This window comes from Periophthalmus magnuspinnatus, chromosome 6 (assembly GCF_009829125.3).
Source record: "Periophthalmus magnuspinnatus isolate fPerMag1 chromosome 6, fPerMag1.2.pri, whole genome shotgun sequence".
Taxonomy (NCBI): domain Eukaryota; kingdom Metazoa; phylum Chordata; class Actinopteri; order Gobiiformes; family Gobiidae; genus Periophthalmus; species Periophthalmus magnuspinnatus.
In genome coordinates this window covers 26,702,109-26,720,873 of record NC_047131.1, presented here as the reverse complement: position 1 = coordinate 26,720,873, position 18,765 = coordinate 26,702,109, and the positions used below count along the sequence as shown (strand labels likewise).

Below are 18,765 nucleotides of genomic sequence, written 5' to 3'. Positions count from 1 at the left end.
TGGGAGGCGGCTTAAGTGGACAAGTGGAGCGTTACTGCAAACTGGCCCTAGTGACGTTTAAGAATGGATAGGGACAGAGATAATTAAAAGTACAAGAGTGATTTGGGGATCTAAATTGTTACAAGGTGCCCAGGTTGCAGATTTTACGGTTGCGGGTGGGAAGTTACAGATTGATCACAAGCTACAAGTGGCGTGGAGATTCGTTGTCAGTATTTGAGGGCGGATATTTAGGGTTAGGGTTAGAAAAAGATCTGGTGACATGTGATGTTTTAAATTAACCTTTTAGAATGTGTAAATATTCTGACTCAAGTGTACGTTCTAAGCAAGTAATGCCACGCTGGTGAAAAACTGGATTCACGTGCAACACAAGAAAACCACCAAACTCCTTGTCCCGGTGAATACATAAAGTTTTTTTGAAAATTAAAGAGCCTGCATGTCTTCTAAATGAACAAACAACCAAATGAACAGACAATCCAGCAACTCGAAATGAACACAGGGGGAACATAAAGGCTACACCCCTGATTAACAACGAACTTCAGGTGCGGGGAAAACAGGGAGGAAGCAAACAAAGGACTGGAACACGAAACTGGACTGGGGATAACCAAAACAGACCGAACTGTGACAAGTAAGTCTAAAACATAAAATTGTTAAAAGGTGTACTACGTAACTTTTCTGTTGGAGCATCCCCTACTCACTTGTCTCCATGGAGATATTATTGTTGTACCACAGCAGGGCTTTAAGTCCTGTATATCTAAGTCCACGGTGAAGCAGGTGACACCGCCAGATCTGAGCTTTTTGTCCATTTTCTTCTTCAGTCTTTTTTCATTGATCACATGATGATTCAAAAATTCCCCAAGCCACATTCTGGCAATCAAAAAAGACACAAATTATTCAAGACAAGCAGGGAACGTTAATGTGGAGCCGTAATGTGTGCACCATGAGTGAGCTCAGTGTGACGTTCTCTACACACATAAACACCTGGAGAGAGGAGCTCATCAGCTAATGAGACAGGTGCAGCTTGTTACTCCTGATTAGCTCACATATGCATCAAACGTGAATGTACAGTACACCATCGCTTTGGATTTAATTAGCCTGGAGGTGGAGAGTGAAAGTTTTGACTGACAGCTAAGCTCACGGTGGAAAGAGAGCGGAGAAGCCCAAACAAAAATTTTCAGGCATATGCTAACAAAAATCGCACATTGCATCTTAAAACAACATCTTACCCAAAATAGTAAACTCTTTCAGGCCATTTTAAACCAAATATAACAGCAACAACAAAGCACATAAACAGTTAAATCTGCACCTAAATTAATGTGTTGTAAATACATTTTTTTGTGTAAAAGTAAGCATTTAAACATCAATAAAAAATGTAAACATCCTATATTACGCATGCCATATAGTCATAGTTTTCAAGATACCTTTTCTTCAGCAGATATTGGCAATTTCAGGGCTGAAAGTATCCAAATGATTGCAGTGAAGGTGTATAGAGTATAAAAAACACAGTGGAGCACTTCCTGTATTACTACATCACATCACAAGGTGGAACAGAGTATTTTCTGTTTGAGAAAGTAACTCTCACCTAAATATGCAGGATTTATGTGTTAAATGTGTGAATGAAACTAAACAACTTCAGTTACATTTGTGATGAGGAACCATTATAACCTAGATCTGAAAATAGTATAATATTAATTAACTTAACTGTTGTTACTCACCTAAACATGTAGTTAAAAATGTGACCAGGTTCAAAAGGGTGACTCTTACGTGACATAAACTTTGAGGGCACATTCATGCATAACCTGACATTTTAAACTTCAAACTCAGTCAGCAGTTTCTCTGTACTCTGCGGTTCATCCATGCATACGAGTCCTGCCATGTTGTACCCACGCACTTGCACACATTTGCCCACCCCAAGGGCATGTATGTGAGGTGATTTGCCAGCATGCAGGCCCATAAGTCCCCCAGGGCTGAACACAGACAGAAATCAAAGACCCAAAGAGGAGAGCTGCTCTTAACCAACTAACTATGAATTATGCATGGTGATCGATCGCATACAGGCAAACACGGGAAAGTGCCCAACCTGCCAGAGAAAAGATGGATTCCACAAGAGTAAAGGAAGCTAACAGGGGGTGGATAAGAGGAAAAGTTAGCCCAAGGATGTTTTTGATTTGGTTTTATTTTTAGAATAAATCGACAAGACAGAAGGATTTGTGCAATCTCTAGCTGAGCCCCTTATCAGACCAAATGTGGAATAATGATATTAATACAAAATAAGAATTGGATTTTATAGAGCCTTTTGGGCATTATAAAATTGCTATATGTTGGATCGTTCACTCTCTCCACAAATGGTCACAGTAACTATTTCTGTACAAACCAAACACCAAACACACAGTACAAGTACACAACACGTGCAAACACGGGCAAAGTGGGGGAAGTGTCTTGCTCAGTGGCACAACGGAAGAATGTACTGGTTTGAGCTGGGATCGAATGTTTTACTCAGTGCTTCTCCTCTCTCCAAACAGCTGAATATTGCTATAACCTTATAATTGACATGGTGAAATATTTGGTTATTTGGTGGCTCTTGCCACAAAACCCAAATACTGGTTGGATTCCTGGAAGATACGGAGCCTTTCTGTGACTAGTTTTGCATGTTCAGCCTGTTTCAGGGTAAGTATCAGGTATTCTATCAACATATAACATCATGTAACTTCTTCTATGTTGCATGATGTAATATGTGGAGTCATATTTTAAGCAAAACATGGCTCAAATCTTCTGCTTGATTTTTGTCATAACAAGCCACACCTTTGTGAGAATAACCCAACAGGCAAATCCTCCAGATATTCCTGATCATGATGGATCAAGATTTAGAAATGGGTCCCTGTATGCTGCACTGCAATTGTTCACTGCCCTTGTCCAGTGACATGAGAAGCTCTGGCTGAAGAATGAGTCTAAAGCACAGAAGTAATTTCCCAATGGGGACAATACAGCCAACCTTAATCATAATCTCCTTGGCCAGATGCATTGATTACATAGTGTAATCTAAATATAGACAATGAAATGGCATGGAGAATTATAGTTTTAATTCATGACATGAACAGTTGATCCCTTTATCTGTGCAAAGTCAGTCACACAATAAAGGCTTCAATGGAAAATCCCTGTTATAGAACACAACAGGTGAAAGGATCAACAAAGTGAAAAAAGCAGTTCCATTACATGTGCATTGTAGCAATAGCTTTAGTTGAACAGAGACACTGTAAGATTTCAAGTGGAACATATGACCTTGATATGCATATGATCTATCAGCACTACAAATGATGCAGTTTTTATTGTTTTTATTGTCATGGTCAGATGCACATCCAACTGCAATGAATTCAGCACTTTTCATGGACAAACACATTTTTATCAAGAATTCAATACTACTATTTTTAACACTTGATGTTGCAATGTCACAGATTTTTAGTTTAAATATTGTTATAATGTAACTCATATTGAAACTTTACATTGATCTGTCATTTAAGTTCATCTTTTGCTAAATTACTCTGTTGTTAATGCATTTTCCTAAATACTTAGCAGAAACATAAATGCCACAGTTACAGGCTGATGTTTTTGAAACACAACTTGAAAATTCTGGACACGTTCACTTGAGCCAAATAGATAGACCCATAAATTAAAGTGAAAATCTCCATGACAAACTGTGTCCAGGAAAGTGACTAGATTTATCATAAAGATTGTGTACACTGCTCTGTCAGCTGCAGACACACTGCCTCTGCCCATGTCCCCCACGTCTGAGAGTGACATTGAGAAGGTTGGCAGCTCTTTGCAGAGCTGGCACAGGAAAACAGGAGAGGCGGCAAAATAGATAAAGTTAATGAGAAAGAAGAGGAAAAACAGTCTGACTCCCCGGGCAGCCTGGCAGAGAGCTCAGCTATCACGCGAGCACCACATACACTTTGTGTACAAAAAAAAAAAAATTGTTTTGTCGTTCAGTGGCACCGGAGTAATAATGAGGACTTTCAAATGACACTCTACAGACACACAGGCACACACAGGTCAATGATGTACTGTCTGGATGCAGTGTCCACATGTCTTGTGTTTGTTACTTTATATATAATGTAAATTTAGGTACATATTATTATTAATATAACTTACTACATCAAACTACTTTTCTTCATTTGTACAAAAGATAGGGTGAAAGAGAGTGTTCTGCTGTGAGCTGTTGAGTTATAATGAAAATGAATACTGGCAAATGCAGAAAATTGTACAGAACAAAAATGAAGCATAAAAACACACATCACTCCAGACGGGAGAGAAGTTTCAAGGTCAGAATGTGCAATGTGCTGTGGCAACAAAACGTGACAGTATGTCAAGATTGTGGATCATTAATCATTATTATTCAAGTCACAATGGAATCATACAAACAAAAAAAAAAAAAATCATTTTAGAAGCATACATAAGTCGTTTCAAGTCAAATACTTTTACTATAATTATGTTATAATTTTGACATATTAAATCACAAAATTGATCCAAAACGACTTAATAACAGAAACAAGTCCACTGATTTATGTAATCTCTCTAAACCAGATTTGGAGAGGCTTATCCATGCGTTTGTCTGCAGTACGTTAGACTTCTGTAATGATGTTTAATTACACCTACACTACGAACAAACTGAGTAACACACATGGTCCCAGTCCCCCGCACAACAGATACAAGAGTCCATATGAGCACACGCTGTAGTGGTCTTTACAGTCACACCTCTGTAATGGGGCTCTGGGGAAGGCAGTGTGAAACAGACCTCACATGGGAAAGCATACAGTGTCACGCAGGCAACGTCTTTGCATTTTAAAGGTCATTGACTGTAAAAAGCCACAAAACACTGTTACAATGTGTTAGCTATGATTTGGGGCTAAACCTTTGATTGATGCTTAAGATTCTGTACACGTTTTCAAAGATCAGAAGTTCAGAGAAGACATTAGTCATAATTTCCCTCCAGATGCTTTTGTGAATTTGTTTTTGGGCCATACAAAACAAATCTACACACATTTGAAGTTGAATTTATGCCCCCCACTAGAGCATCAGTCTTTTCTCGGGCACTAATATTGTGTTATTGTACGCTTAATCCTGGCTGTAGTGTTCAGTGAGAGCACTTAAGGGAGGTGCAGTTGTACACCCTGAGGACACTACATGTGAAATGAGCCCCAGCACTGAGAGGAAGAGTCTAGAAAAAGCATCATAAATCATCTCCACAGTCTACAGTTCTGTAAAACACTGTGCTTAAAGATTTTAGGATTATTCACTGTGTCTTTGGGTACCTCAGTGATGATGTGATGGCAGACTCTAGGGACGGAGTGGAGAGGTTCACAGTGATAGAGATATGTGGGAAATACAGTTGTGTAGGTTCTCATGCTGTACATGCATGGAGGAATGAGACAACTGCACATAATTATGCTAAAAAGGAAGAGAATTAGCATTTGTGGTATATTTTGCAATGGTGATAATTGCTAATAAAGAGAATCAAAGAAAAAAGCTACTTATCCATTGTTGTTTTCACTTATTATAAAGTCAGCTTTTGAATAATGGGAAATTGTCTATGTAAACCCTTAGTCGTCCAGGTCTGATCTGAAGGCAGGAGCTAACTACACTGAAACTGTAAACATCTATTCAGCCTTTTACGACCCTACAATTGTTCACATAGTTCTGGGTCTAAGGATGGAGTTATAGATGGGGGACTCCTCTCTCAAACCATTTCTTTTCTCTGGTTGAGACCTGAACCTCACTATCTTCAAAGGAGTGGTTAGTGGTTTTGAGATGGAGATATACAGCAGACTGGGGTCCAGAGGAGCTTTCACGCCGGTGTTGGTACATCCTCTTATGGAGTGCTGGCCTGAGACATAAACTCTCCCCCATCTATAACAGATAGATTTAAGGCAGTGTCCACCAGCAACCTGACCAGAACTGAAGAAGCGGCTTGAATGAGCAGCAAAACGTCTTCACTCTTACAACAATTTGTCCAGTTGATAGATTTAAATTAGTTTTTTGCTATAATGGTAAATTAGCAATGCTTTTTAACTTCAGTAAAAGAAAAATTCAAACATGTCACCTGGGCAAAAAGTGGTAGGAGTGAAACCCCTTCTTCAGTTCTGGTCAGATTACTGGTGGACACTGCTCCTCCATTCAGATAGATATAAGGCATATCTATCTATGAACCACACGTGGACAACAGAGATTACACAGACATTTTGTAACTTTAGTACATGATGCATATATAGTCATTTGAGTATACTTTCTTCACTTTTTACGTGAAACAAATATAACAGTTTTTGTGATGTTATCGTTAAGCGCAATTACTTTAGCAGTGACAACCCTGACACAAAATTCCATCATGGTCCCATGCCTTGGCCATTTTGAAGTGTGATATATTACTACGAAGAAATATTGCGATAAACACTAATACTGAAACTACTTAATGCCAGTTACATAAAGCAGGAAAATCTCAGGGAAACCTATTTTTAAATATACAGCATCATTAAAAGGCCTGAGCTGCAACAATGAACAAACGAACAAACACATTTTTACAGAAGTTATTTATTATACCCGCTACAGCTCAAATCTGGCCTCCTTTCCAAAAAATAACAAAAATCTTCCCAATATTGCAAAGAAACTGTACACACAATAAAGATCCCTCAGCTCAAAAGCAGAAAGGAGACATTCAGCCTCTTTATTTTAGATGATATACCTTTTCCAATATAACAAATCAAAGGAAAGTAATGAAGTACAGCAGAAACCAGAACCGTTCGTTTTCCCAAGTGTCAGGTTTCATTCCTATCTGGTGGTGTTCAGAACATGACTTGTTTCTAACAGTTTCACAGATAAGTGGAGCATGTAATGCACTGAGAATGCAAAATCCCTGCAACATCCCATTGTACAGGACACACTGATGATGACAGACAAGGGACATAATGGCGGAATAATGATCATAATTAGTGCGAGGTTCGGTGCCATTAGGGGCGTAATTGATCTTACAGTCTTCTACCTGAGAGGCTAATCAGTATGCACAATGACCTTTACACACTGCATACTGTGTAAATAGGGCATTATTTTAATCGCAGCGTGAGTATGACCTCTGTGTGGTGCTAGGTCGTGTACTGTACTGTATTCAAATGCTATTTTAGTCCTGCGGAGGTGAAGAGGGCTCACAGGGCAGATATGGATCTATAGGAAAGCGACGATACAGTTTTCTGATGACTGATTATATATCTCGATAGCTTGGGTCATGATAAAGCTATTGTAGCATCCCAAATCTAAAGCTAAAGCTAGCTCAACTAAGGAATAAGTTTTGTTAGAGAGATTGACGTTTAGCATTTAACAAATAATGATGGGGTTCAACATTTGTGGATCGTAAGTTTTGATATTTCTTCTTAAAACAGTGGCTCTCCCATTGAGTTACATCTGAAATCATGACATCATTAAAGTACAACCAATTACATGCCAAAAAATGTCATCAAATTCATAGTAGCATTTAAATAACACCTATAATATGAATAAAACAGCCAACAACCTTGACCTAAGAATAAAAAAGCTCCCATAATTCACAAACGCTTACAAGTGTGAAATTCCCCCCTTTCAGTCTCTCTCGTTCACTAAAAGCCAGGCCATTCTCAGGTCCTATTGCAATAAATTTTTCATATTGAGGGTTTATATACACTGACCATTGACCTTTCACAGAAATACTGCCCATTAACTCACAAAAGTGTAGAAATCTCTAGGCCTCCAAACTACTTTTCATGATAACATTATACTAACTTTTAATGGAATTAGTCTCACGTCATTAAATGTGAAATGTGAACGAAGACGTGACTTACGGGGTTCTATGAATACAACATTAATTTCAAACCCAAATTTATTAGAGGAAATGCATCTATCCTTGTCAGTGAGTGAGGGGGCACATTTATGGCTTCGTTTCATTCAGTCAGTCATATAATTTCAAAAGTTATTATCATAGTTTCTTCATCAGAATACTAAGTAGGGCAGACATTGCATTTGGGACATAGTGCTGGCTGTACGGCATTTGGGGGAGTGGAAAAAAATTACTGAAATCTGGGTTTGTATGACGTCACAGCATTTCAGAGAACTTAAAGGGCTCGTATTACGCTATTGTCTGATCTACATTATGTTCTTTCCTCATCAGAAACATACCTGTAGTTGTGTTTTGTTGGATTCACACATGTTTAACACACAAATCCTGCATATTTAGGCTGAGTTCTTCTCTCAAACAGAAAACACTCTGTTCCACCTTGTGATGTCATCATGTGGTAATACAGGAAGTGCTCCATTGTGTTTGTAAACTCCACACACCTTCACTAGAATCGGATAATTTCAGCCCTGGAATTGCCAATCTCTACAGAATTAGCTGTTAACTGGAAAACTACCGCTACAGAGCATTTTGAGCTTTGGAGATGTAAACAAATGAATGAATAATACAGGATTACTGAGGCTTGTGTGAATGAAACAAAACACAACTCCAGGTGCGTTTTTGAAGAGGTAACAACATTATAACATGGCTTAACGCTCACAAGAGCCAATTTCACGTACTATAATGTCTTTAAAATTGAGCTGGAGGATAGAAGCCTTTTTTAAAACAACATTTATACAGTTTATATGGTCCCCCCAGTTTCAATTCTTGTTCAAATGAGTATTTAGTTTTGATACTAGCTTTAGTATTGATTCATGTCTGTGTATTGTTTGTTTAATTTGCCTTTTAACTGTACTGTTTTATAGTTAATATTACTGTAATCTAGTCTACAACCATGAAACAAAAACTGATCCACGTTTCACATTTTCAAAACCAGTTAATCACCCCAAGAGCTACGCTGCCCTCTACCCTTACGCTAAAATGAACTCATGACACAAATTCTGTAATGCCGTGTGTGTGTTTGAGTCGACTGTACCTCATGCCCTTAGTGGAGCGGTTGCTGAAGTTCTGTAGAAGCTGCGGCAGTCCGAGCATAGCCTCAAACAGGAGAGCCAGGGACCCCAGTGTCTCCACAAAGACGGCAGAGTCCAGCAGCAGCAGAGTGACCACCGCACACAGCACCGTGAAGCCAAAACAGAACAGCAGGTAGTCCTCAAACAGGCTCCACTTCCAAAAGTAGTTCAGGTCCAGTTCTGTCAGCGGGAGAAGGGAATTGCAGATCAAGAATCCTGTTTGCCCATAAAACTTAAAAGCTTTAGTCTATTCATTCACTTCAGTATTTTATAACAGTAACATATTAGGATTGAACCATGCACGGCCCTTTTACATTGTATTTGCATTAGTATTTGTACAAAATCATATTTCACAAGGGACTACAATTTAATGATGATTCCTGTTATCATTATTGTAAAGATATGGTCTTCTGTACACTTGATAACACACAATATGCAGTGTGATTTGGGTCATTAGCTAAATGTTATTCTAAAATGATTATTAACGTAGATTTAGCGTGCACATTGACGTATGGAAACATGAAATTCCTATGAACTGGGAAAAAGATTAGACAAATATCTATTGAAATGCCCCAGTTATTTTGTATTTATATGTAACTGAAACTATTTTGTAGCATAAAATATTCAACATTAAAACAGGTTAAAAACTCACAACACACAAATAAATCTCTTCTTTGACTGTGGCTATCTTAAGAATAATGTTTTTTGTTTTTTTTTTTGTAACTTTTGTGGCTCAACAGGTGAGTATCTGCTAAGTAAACCTGCAAATGCACACGAAAGAGCAACGGAGACATATAGACTGAGAGTCATAATGATTATACAGCAGGAAAGAAGTGAGCAGCGCCCTTCATTAGTGAGCGGAAATTCTGCAAAGACAGCCTTTCTAAATCAATACATTCACATATGTAGCTGAACTGAACAACAAATAAATGACTTTGTCCAAGCTTTTACATTTGAATTACTTTGAAATAAGTCTTTTCTTGGCAAGGCTAGACTATACATTTAGAAAGTTTATTGCCTTTAGTCCAAAGCTATCTCCGCAGTGACACAGGCCCATTTTTCAACTGATCCTTTTACAATACAAATGCCTACAAAGACCAATGTTGTCCCATGCTGCTGTAAGATCTTGGAAACAAACTGTATTTTATGAAAAAGACGGGGCTACTTTTTGGACATGGTAATGGGATATGGAATTGCATTTTCTTTAGGCATTTCACTTTTAATAAACAAGCAAAATAAGGTCTGGCGGAGTTTGTTCAAGTCACCACGGAAAGTTTATGAAGGAATACGTTTCGGCTCTGCTTCGTCAAGCTTTCTGACAGTGCAAATCATCCCCTCAGCCAACCATAAAGCGACGTGAGTGATGACGGCTCATTGCTTATGTTTAACTGCAGAGGCAGAGTTAAAAATGGGCTGACATCAGCGAAACGGGGGGTAATAGACTAATAAGACAACATCAGCCAGGGAGCTCAGGTGTGACAATGCACTATCCAAGCTCACTGAATTAAATATCACCAAAAATCTGAACTTCAAATTATGCCTAAAAACAAACACATGACTCTGAATTTTGCTCCCTCCAAAAATCAGCTGGTTCAGAAAGTAGCCACATAGACCAATACATATCAACCATATTCTCAAACACCTCCACATGTTTAATAGTCTATTTGTTTGTTTCCTAGCGCTAATAATTTGGGCTCTGATAGCTCGAAAAATAATCTAAACTGTAATCACTTCAGCACTCAGATAATACAACATTATACTGGCCATTCTCTTCTGGGGTCAATAAAGGTAAATTCACAAAAACCTGATAGTTTATTTTAAGATATTTTCATGGAAATGTCATATAAACAGTAGAGAAAACTGGCTCTTGCCTCCCATCTGAGAGTATGTCATCATCACATCACAATCTGAAAGCCACCATTGTTTTTGTTTGCTGCACAAAATCAGAGTGTACTATGTCGGACCTTTACTCTAATCACAAACGTTGAACTGCGTTTCAGTCAGAACTCATTGTGACTGACTCTGTGTACAGTGGTGTATGAAAGTGTGTGAATGTGTGAGTAATGCTGATGTAAAGGGCTTTGAGTGCCCAATGGAGGCAAAAATTCATTAGAAATATGAGGACGTAATTATTTACCACTTGACATTTCTTTACATAGCGGGTTAGAGTGAATGAAGAAAATATCGCAACAAAGGAGTTATTGTATATTGTGTTATCAAAATGTGTTCTGAATGTCTTAGAGTCTCCTTTGTATGGAAGGAGCTGATAGTAAAGAATGGAGGTTCTTGCAGTGGCAAAACCCAATTATAACTCTAATTATAACTGTGTTGCAACATTGGAATTTCCACATTGTGCGACAAATAAAGGTTCTCTTATCTTATCTTATTATAGGAAATGACTGTCAATTGGTTGGGTAGCATTGTTGTCAAATGTCAGACAAATTAAACGAATTCAGATGATCTCACAACATTCTATAGGTAGGTCTGTGACGATAACAAAATTAGAAGTGCGATATATTGTGGAAGTAAATATAAATGATAAACGATGACGCCGAAACCAAACCATGAAGCAGAGTTACCTTAAAAAGTATTTTAAATGTACAATATAACAGAATAAATAACAAAATATAACACTTAAGTAGTTAGCTTGCATCTATAATGAGTCATAGAAGTTAATAATTCAAACTTTTACAGCTTAAATCTTATCATTGTGCAGAAAAATAACTAAATGTTCCCACTAGTGCAAAAAAATAAAATAAATAAATAAATATTTTTTAAAAATAAATAAATAATAAAATAATAATAAAATAATAATAAAATAATAATAAAATAATAATAATAATAATAATAATAATATCCAATAAATGTTGACCCCCAAAAATGATAGTTCCATCTGTCATGTATTGAATGAAAAGTTGATATAGTAATTGGCAGGCGTATCTATAGGTCAATAATATGTAATACCACTCAAATTAATATTGTTAAAATTGTAATACAGTGGCTTCTAGGGTCAATCATGCCTCTTTCCTCATATCAGTAGATCTCGATTTTTCATTAGATTGGTCTTTTATCAAAACATCAAAGAACCACTCAACCACCCATTCACACACACATTCACACACCAGTGTACGCAGGCACTAGGGGCAAGAGGGGTTCAGTCTCTTGCTCAAGGACACAAAGCAGCATTCATCTGTGAGAGCTGGAATCGCACTGCCAACCTGAGGATCTGACAGCTGAACCAATGATGTTTACGTCAAGAGTGGGATTCGAACTGCCGACCTTTGAATCACAGGACAAACACTCAACTGAACTACTGTCATCCCAGCTACTGTCGTCTCGTTTTCATTTTGTTGTACTGTTCTATTTTTATTTCCAATACATAAACAAGACAGACTTTGTTGCTTGAATGATGTCAACTACAGCTTAGTTAATATAAACTGCCTTGTTAGCTGCAGATATACAGATGCCCAGCTCCAGCCCTAAACAGCGTGAGACTGGGCTGTTTTCATTACACACCAACAGGCGGCATCTGCTACTGCAACCTGGAACAAACCAGAGAGAGACATCTTGCAGCTCACTGTGGCATGTTTATGGCAAATGTGATTAATGACTTTGTTACATAGAGCCACGCTTAGACACATGGCCAGCTGACAATATGTAAAGTGGGAATAGGGGTAAACATACTATCATATGTTGGGGCGTGACTTTCTGTAAGCTCGTCCGTACTATTATAACAGTGCAGACAGGGACAAGAAAAACTGAAAAGAATTACAAGTAGCTTTTTCAGTGAACGGAGAATTACAGAGGCCATCTTTTATAAGCGTAAGAGAAATGATTTTATTTGTTTTGAAAAAAGGCTAGTTTGGTGAAGGATGATTTCACTGGAGCAACAAAAGCAAAAGTGTTGTGGTATAAAGTCACGAGTGCGGCAAGGACATTTATAATTTACTCTGTAATACACACTGAAACGCTGTCAGTGCTCTGAAAAGTGAAATATACAAACGTTGCTATTGACAACAGGTTCAGAAAGAGTCAAATGTACTACAGTAGATTGTAGAGTACGTTTGTTCAGAGCTTTAGCCCACACAGAAAAAATGTCACACTTTCACAAGAGAGAAGCAAACAATGGTTGCAATGTGCTCATGTAAGTAAACACAATGGTAATGTTTATCCCGCTAAATGCTTCAACAACACTCAGTTTTCATCATGAATTATTAGTAGAAAAAAAGAAAAAAAACAAAACAAAACAATAATATTTAACACAGATGGGGGCAGCTAAAATGATGATTGTTCAAATTATGTATTTTTTTTTTTATAAATAGGGAGTTCTAGGGTGTAGTCCCTAATAGAAATGATCAAGCTCAATATGTGTGAATTTACATATTACATAATTCATGGAAAAGCAAAATGTAATCAATAGAGGAAATGTGGCTCTTGACCGCTATCTGGGAGTATGACATCATTCAAGAATCTGAAAATCACCAATTCATTCAGTCCATATTCGGCACTTTTATAGCCACAGCTGCCCTGGGGTAGACTGATGGAAGCGAGGCTGCCAATCTGCACCACTGGCTCCTCCCCCGAATATAAAGGAGGGGTCTCGCTACTGTACAGAGCAGCTTCACCAAAACGTACAACAGTGTTCAAGTTCCGTCGTTTCCACTGTAAGCACTTACTGGCCTCTCTTTCGATCTCTAAAACTTTAATATAGTTTCCTCTCCTCACCTATGTACAGCAACTACTCTCCTCCATTTACCTATCCAACGGAAAATCCATTACTTTCCAAACATTAACGCGACGCCCTTCTCTGCCTCTTCCTCCCATCTCAGCATTCTCGTGTTTACCTGTACGATCGAAGTGCCCAGATCCGAATAATGAAAATCTATGCATCATTCATGAACTCAATTCTTGTATCTGTCCTGATGCACTCCCGTACATCTCCTCCTCTACTTTGACCTGCTTTACTCCCGGTTTGTCAGACACATCATCGCCTAAAAACATCCTTGTCATAGACGGAGAGGTGCCTTGACCTTTCCACGCGGCGTCTTGTCTGGTGTGATTTGAGGGCTGACAATGCACTTCAAAGCGGCCAGACACCAGAGAGAGTCTTTGTTTACACAATTCAATTACAGAGGTGGTGGAGAAAGTGCCCCAGACAGACACGACGAGCCAATCTCCCACAGAGGCACATGTCCTTCAAAGACCCACTTTTACTCATGTGATATTTTTGACAGGGTGATTTCAGTTCACACATACGTACACCATTCAACTTTTTTTTTTTCTGTGCACTATTGGACTTGTCTGGAAGGTTCCGCAGTACAGCATTTTAGTTATCTATTCCCATGGAGACAAGCAGGTGACCCGGCCAAGGGGTTACTGCTCAGTCTGCTCGCAATACGACACCTGTAATTGAATAAATGCAACATAAATATATATTTGTAGAAAATTTCAGGTGAAGCGTTAGGATTAAGATCGCCATGGAGACAAGCAGGCGGTATTCTCTCCAGTCGAAAAGCTGCAAAGTGCAATATCAATCGTGATTAATCCAATTAGTCATTCCAGCTTTTAGTTAAGTTATTAAGTATGATATTGGATGATTGGTCCAATTAAAATGTCCTAAAAATTACTCACAAATCAAAAACGCTGTTAAGAATTCAGATGACTGCTTGTGTAGTTGTCAGAGGTATAACGCTGATTAGTTCTTGCTCCATCAGGATGAGGTAAAACAGATGAGAAACAGAGCAAAGTCTACCTAGAGTCTCACAGATACGCTCAAACTCCCAGGAGGCAGAGCAGGCGGCACAACACGCCGCAGACCGGAGTCCAAAGCCAGACAGACGGCAATGGAGTCTGACAGTTGTAGCGCTGTGGATGGGCTGACTTAGCACTGTCAGGTTGAGAGCTCACTCAGCTGTGCGCGGAGTGTGAGGGCTCTTGTTTGACATCTCTGCTACATCCACTCAGGCCATGATGAGGTCCACGCTCTCCAGACCTGCTCAACACTCCACAAGCTGCTCCTTTACAGTCCATGAACACAGCTATGGAAAAGTATTGACAGGCTGGACACACCGGAAAGCTCCACTAATACCTCTTTGTCGACTTTTAATAAGAACTGCAAAGAGAACTTCACAGTCATTTGGACAGGCAGAGAACCACTGAGCCGTTCCAGCCTTATTTCCAACAAAAGATGGGCTTCTGTGGGTGGATTGGATAAACTAAAACTTTGCCAATTAAATGATAGTATTTTTCAGGTTTTCTCTTGGCCAGCTCTGGATCTCACTCCCACCCCATCTCTGCAACATCAACTCATTTACTCTGTTCAAATCATGACTCAAAATTTACCTGTTGACACAATCCTACACCACATAACCAATCATCCAGTTTTGTATTGTATTGTGTGTGTTTTTTTTCTTGTTCTCTACAGCGTCCTTGAGTGTTTTGAAAGGCGCTTATAAATAAAATAAATTCCACCACCTCCAAAAAAGTGTGAGTTGCACAAGGAAGAATTATTTAAGGTGGGACTAAAAAAATTCTGCCCCAAACTACATTTCAAATAGAACTGCTAAACTCTGCAATACCTGGAGGACTACAAAGGGGAGTGAGAAGGGTATCCACACTTCAAACTGTAATGAGGGCAGTCTTTTGTGATGTCACTAACTACTAGTGGCTGTGGCAGCTGAAGGCAAGACACGTTCACAAAGGGACACATTTACTTAGTTTCCTCAAAAATTGCCAAAAAATTACTCTGGACAGAAGATAATGCTATCAAAATGTAGTGCCCTGAAAGTTAATACAAAAATGCTGTTATACAATTCATTATACAACTGATTTCAAAATGTATATTTCATTTAAATAGCTGAACACAGTTTAATTTGATGCGTACCGTATTTTCCGGACTATAAGTCACACTTTTTTTTCATAGTTTGTCCGGGGTGCGACTTATGCTCAGATGCAATTTATATGTGAAATTATTAAAATATATAATTTCACATCATTTTTATTGTCACACTGACAACTGGCCGAGGACACTATAGGCTTCTGTACCAGCATGACAGCCACACAGACACAGGCTTTATCTACTTCCGAAGCAGCACTTCATGTACCTCTGGGAACAGGCAAAGTTGTTCAGAAGCAACACCAAGGATGAAGAATTCCATGGATTTAGTGATTTGGAGTGAGATTGAGAGTAAACTTGTTACCTTGTGTTTTATGCTTTAGTTATCTGATTAACTTTTAATATTTTAACGTAATATCGTAACGTTAACATACCAGACACGTATTCAGTTTGTTGTCTATGCTTCATGTACATGTTTATGTATGTGTTAGGAAACGGTTGATTATACATGTTACAATTCACTTGTTTGACCGCTAGATGGTGCTGGTGTGTTTGTAATACTTGTAAGAAAATTGACTTGACTCGTTTTCTTTTATACATTTCATATTTAATTTCCCCTTATTTATTTCCCCTTCATTTATAAAGGTGATCATTTTCCATTTGGAACAATAACAAAGTAAATGTTTAGTTTATCATAAGTCTAGTTTAAGGTCACAAAAACTACTTCCTGTTTTCCGCTTCAACCTTTTTTTACGCTAAAGTGAAGTCTTACTCGACACAGCCCTATTTAAGAAATAATCAAAAAGTAAAATAGAAAGTTTTCAGTTCACGTATTTGTTTACAACAGACCAAAGGGGTAGGTATATTTTCCGTGTGTTCATATGCAATTTTGTGTGTATATGTATTATGAGCCAGAGCTTATGTTATATTTTATGTGTTTGCTAGTGAACTGTGATGAAGAAGTAAGTCCAGTGCGACTTCTATGTGTTTTTTTCGCTGGTGCGACTTATACTCCAGAGTAGTTTTGGGTATAATTCTGCTTTATGGTTTGGTTTCAGTATTATCGTTTATCGTCTCTATTTACTACAACTATACATCGCACTTCAAAATGTGTTATCAAGACAGGCCTATAAACCAAGTAATGATGAAGCCAAAGAAGGACAAAAGCTTTAATAGATTTGTCTCTAAATAATGAAAATAGTCAAACTGCGTACCACAGTCTGGTCTAAACAAAAAGAAAGTGAAACGTCTATAAGTTAAGGATAGTGCATTATCCACTTCATTTCACACTTGCTGCCCCACGTCCTGTTGTTTTCCCCCCAGAGGAGCGGGAATTTAGAGTCAATGCTGCTAAATGTCAGGCTGAACTAACAACAGCGCATTCTGCAGAAGAAACCCATCTGTTTGAAAGGTTACATGCAGTAACAAAGATCCACTATATCTGCCATATACAGTAACTGGATTCTGCTCTATAGTTTAAACTTCACAGCTGACTGCATCACTTAAAATTCACCTAACTAAAAATACAACAAATGCTTATTGCTGGGGTTCACACGACATCACAACATTCTATAGAGCAAACATATTTAATACAGATTGGGGCAGCTGAAATGAATATTGCACAAATGTAGATTTTTGTTGTAATACAGCGAGTTCTTGGGTCTAGTCACGAATAGAAATTATCTTTCTATTTACCTTTTAGACATTTCAACAGAAAGTACAACATAATCAATGGGCAAATCTGGCTCTTGCACTGCCATCTGGTAGAATGAAATCATCACATCCTATAATCAGTCAAAAATAAACTAACACTGATAAAAATAATTAGAGAGTAAATTTGGTAGAACAAGGTAAAGACTTTTTCACTTGATTGAAAGTGGGTTTGGCCCTGAAACACAAAAAATTATACTGAAACCTTCATTACCCCCCAGTAAATCACTAAATCATGTATTATTCAGGTCATTTCTACAGTAAAAGTACAAGAACACTGCGCAATCGGAGGAGCAGCTTCTTAAGATGCAGCCGTGAGCACTTGAGGACCATATGAATGCTGAGTATCAAGGTCAGAGAACAGTAGAACGCTGCAGCACCAGATGCAGCTCAGCAAAACATTGTCAGCGCACATACTGTATAAAATTATCTCTCAAATAGAAAAAAAAAAAGTGTGTGTGTATGTGTATATATATATATATATATATATATATATACATATATATATATATATATATATATATATATATATATATATATATATATATATATATATATATATATATATATATATATATATATACAGACAGAAGTCGGTTGTATTGCTTTTCTGCAGAAGCCTGTTAAGCAAAAATGCCATGATGATTCAACGGTGTATCTAGAGGAAAACAAATACACAAAGATACAAGGAGGTATCTGTGGCTCTTAGAATACAATCTTATTTATAGGTGTGTCACAATATTTACTCTACCAACGTATCGTTTAATATATTATAAATGGAACAATCATTTTTGGGGGTCATGATTTCTCGTGGGTACTTTCTCTTTGTAGTAGTGGACAATTTTTGGTCACTTTCTCTGCAATATAATCAAATTTGAACTAATTACTTGCATTCAGCTCACCAATACTTATCAACACTGTACATTTAGAATACGTTTGTGTGAATAATTTTGGTTTCAATATTACCGTTTATCATCTATATTGGCTTCAGCAATATATCATACTTTAAAATGAGTTATTGTGACAGGTGTGCTTATTTACAGTGAAAAGGAAACAAAGAGAAGAAACGCTGTGCTGTGTACTCTGCAATTTCTACAGTTAAAGTGCTGTCACTAGGCAACGGGCTCTGATTGGTTGTTGGAAAGTTGATCGCCAGTGACATCTTCCAACATGCTGGAGCTGCGACTCAACAAAAAGCTGTAACAGAATCACCGACACAAGGAGTACCACAACTACTAATC

At 37.9% G+C, this 18,765-nt stretch overlaps 1 protein-coding gene across 2 annotated transcripts in view; it reads right to left on the bottom strand.

The window, feature by feature from the left end:
* si:dkey-246g23.2 (solute carrier family 66 member 2) overlaps positions 1-18,765 on the bottom strand; it is a 45,744-nt gene that overhangs the window by 11,753 nt on the left and 15,226 nt on the right. For both annotated transcript variants that reach the window (XM_055222739.1, XM_033968166.2), the window contains exon 4: positions 8,943-9,159. In XM_055222739.1, coding sequence (XP_055078714.1) covers positions 8,943-9,159 — 217 coding nt within the window. The remainder of the gene's footprint in view (positions 1-8,942; positions 9,160-18,765) is intronic.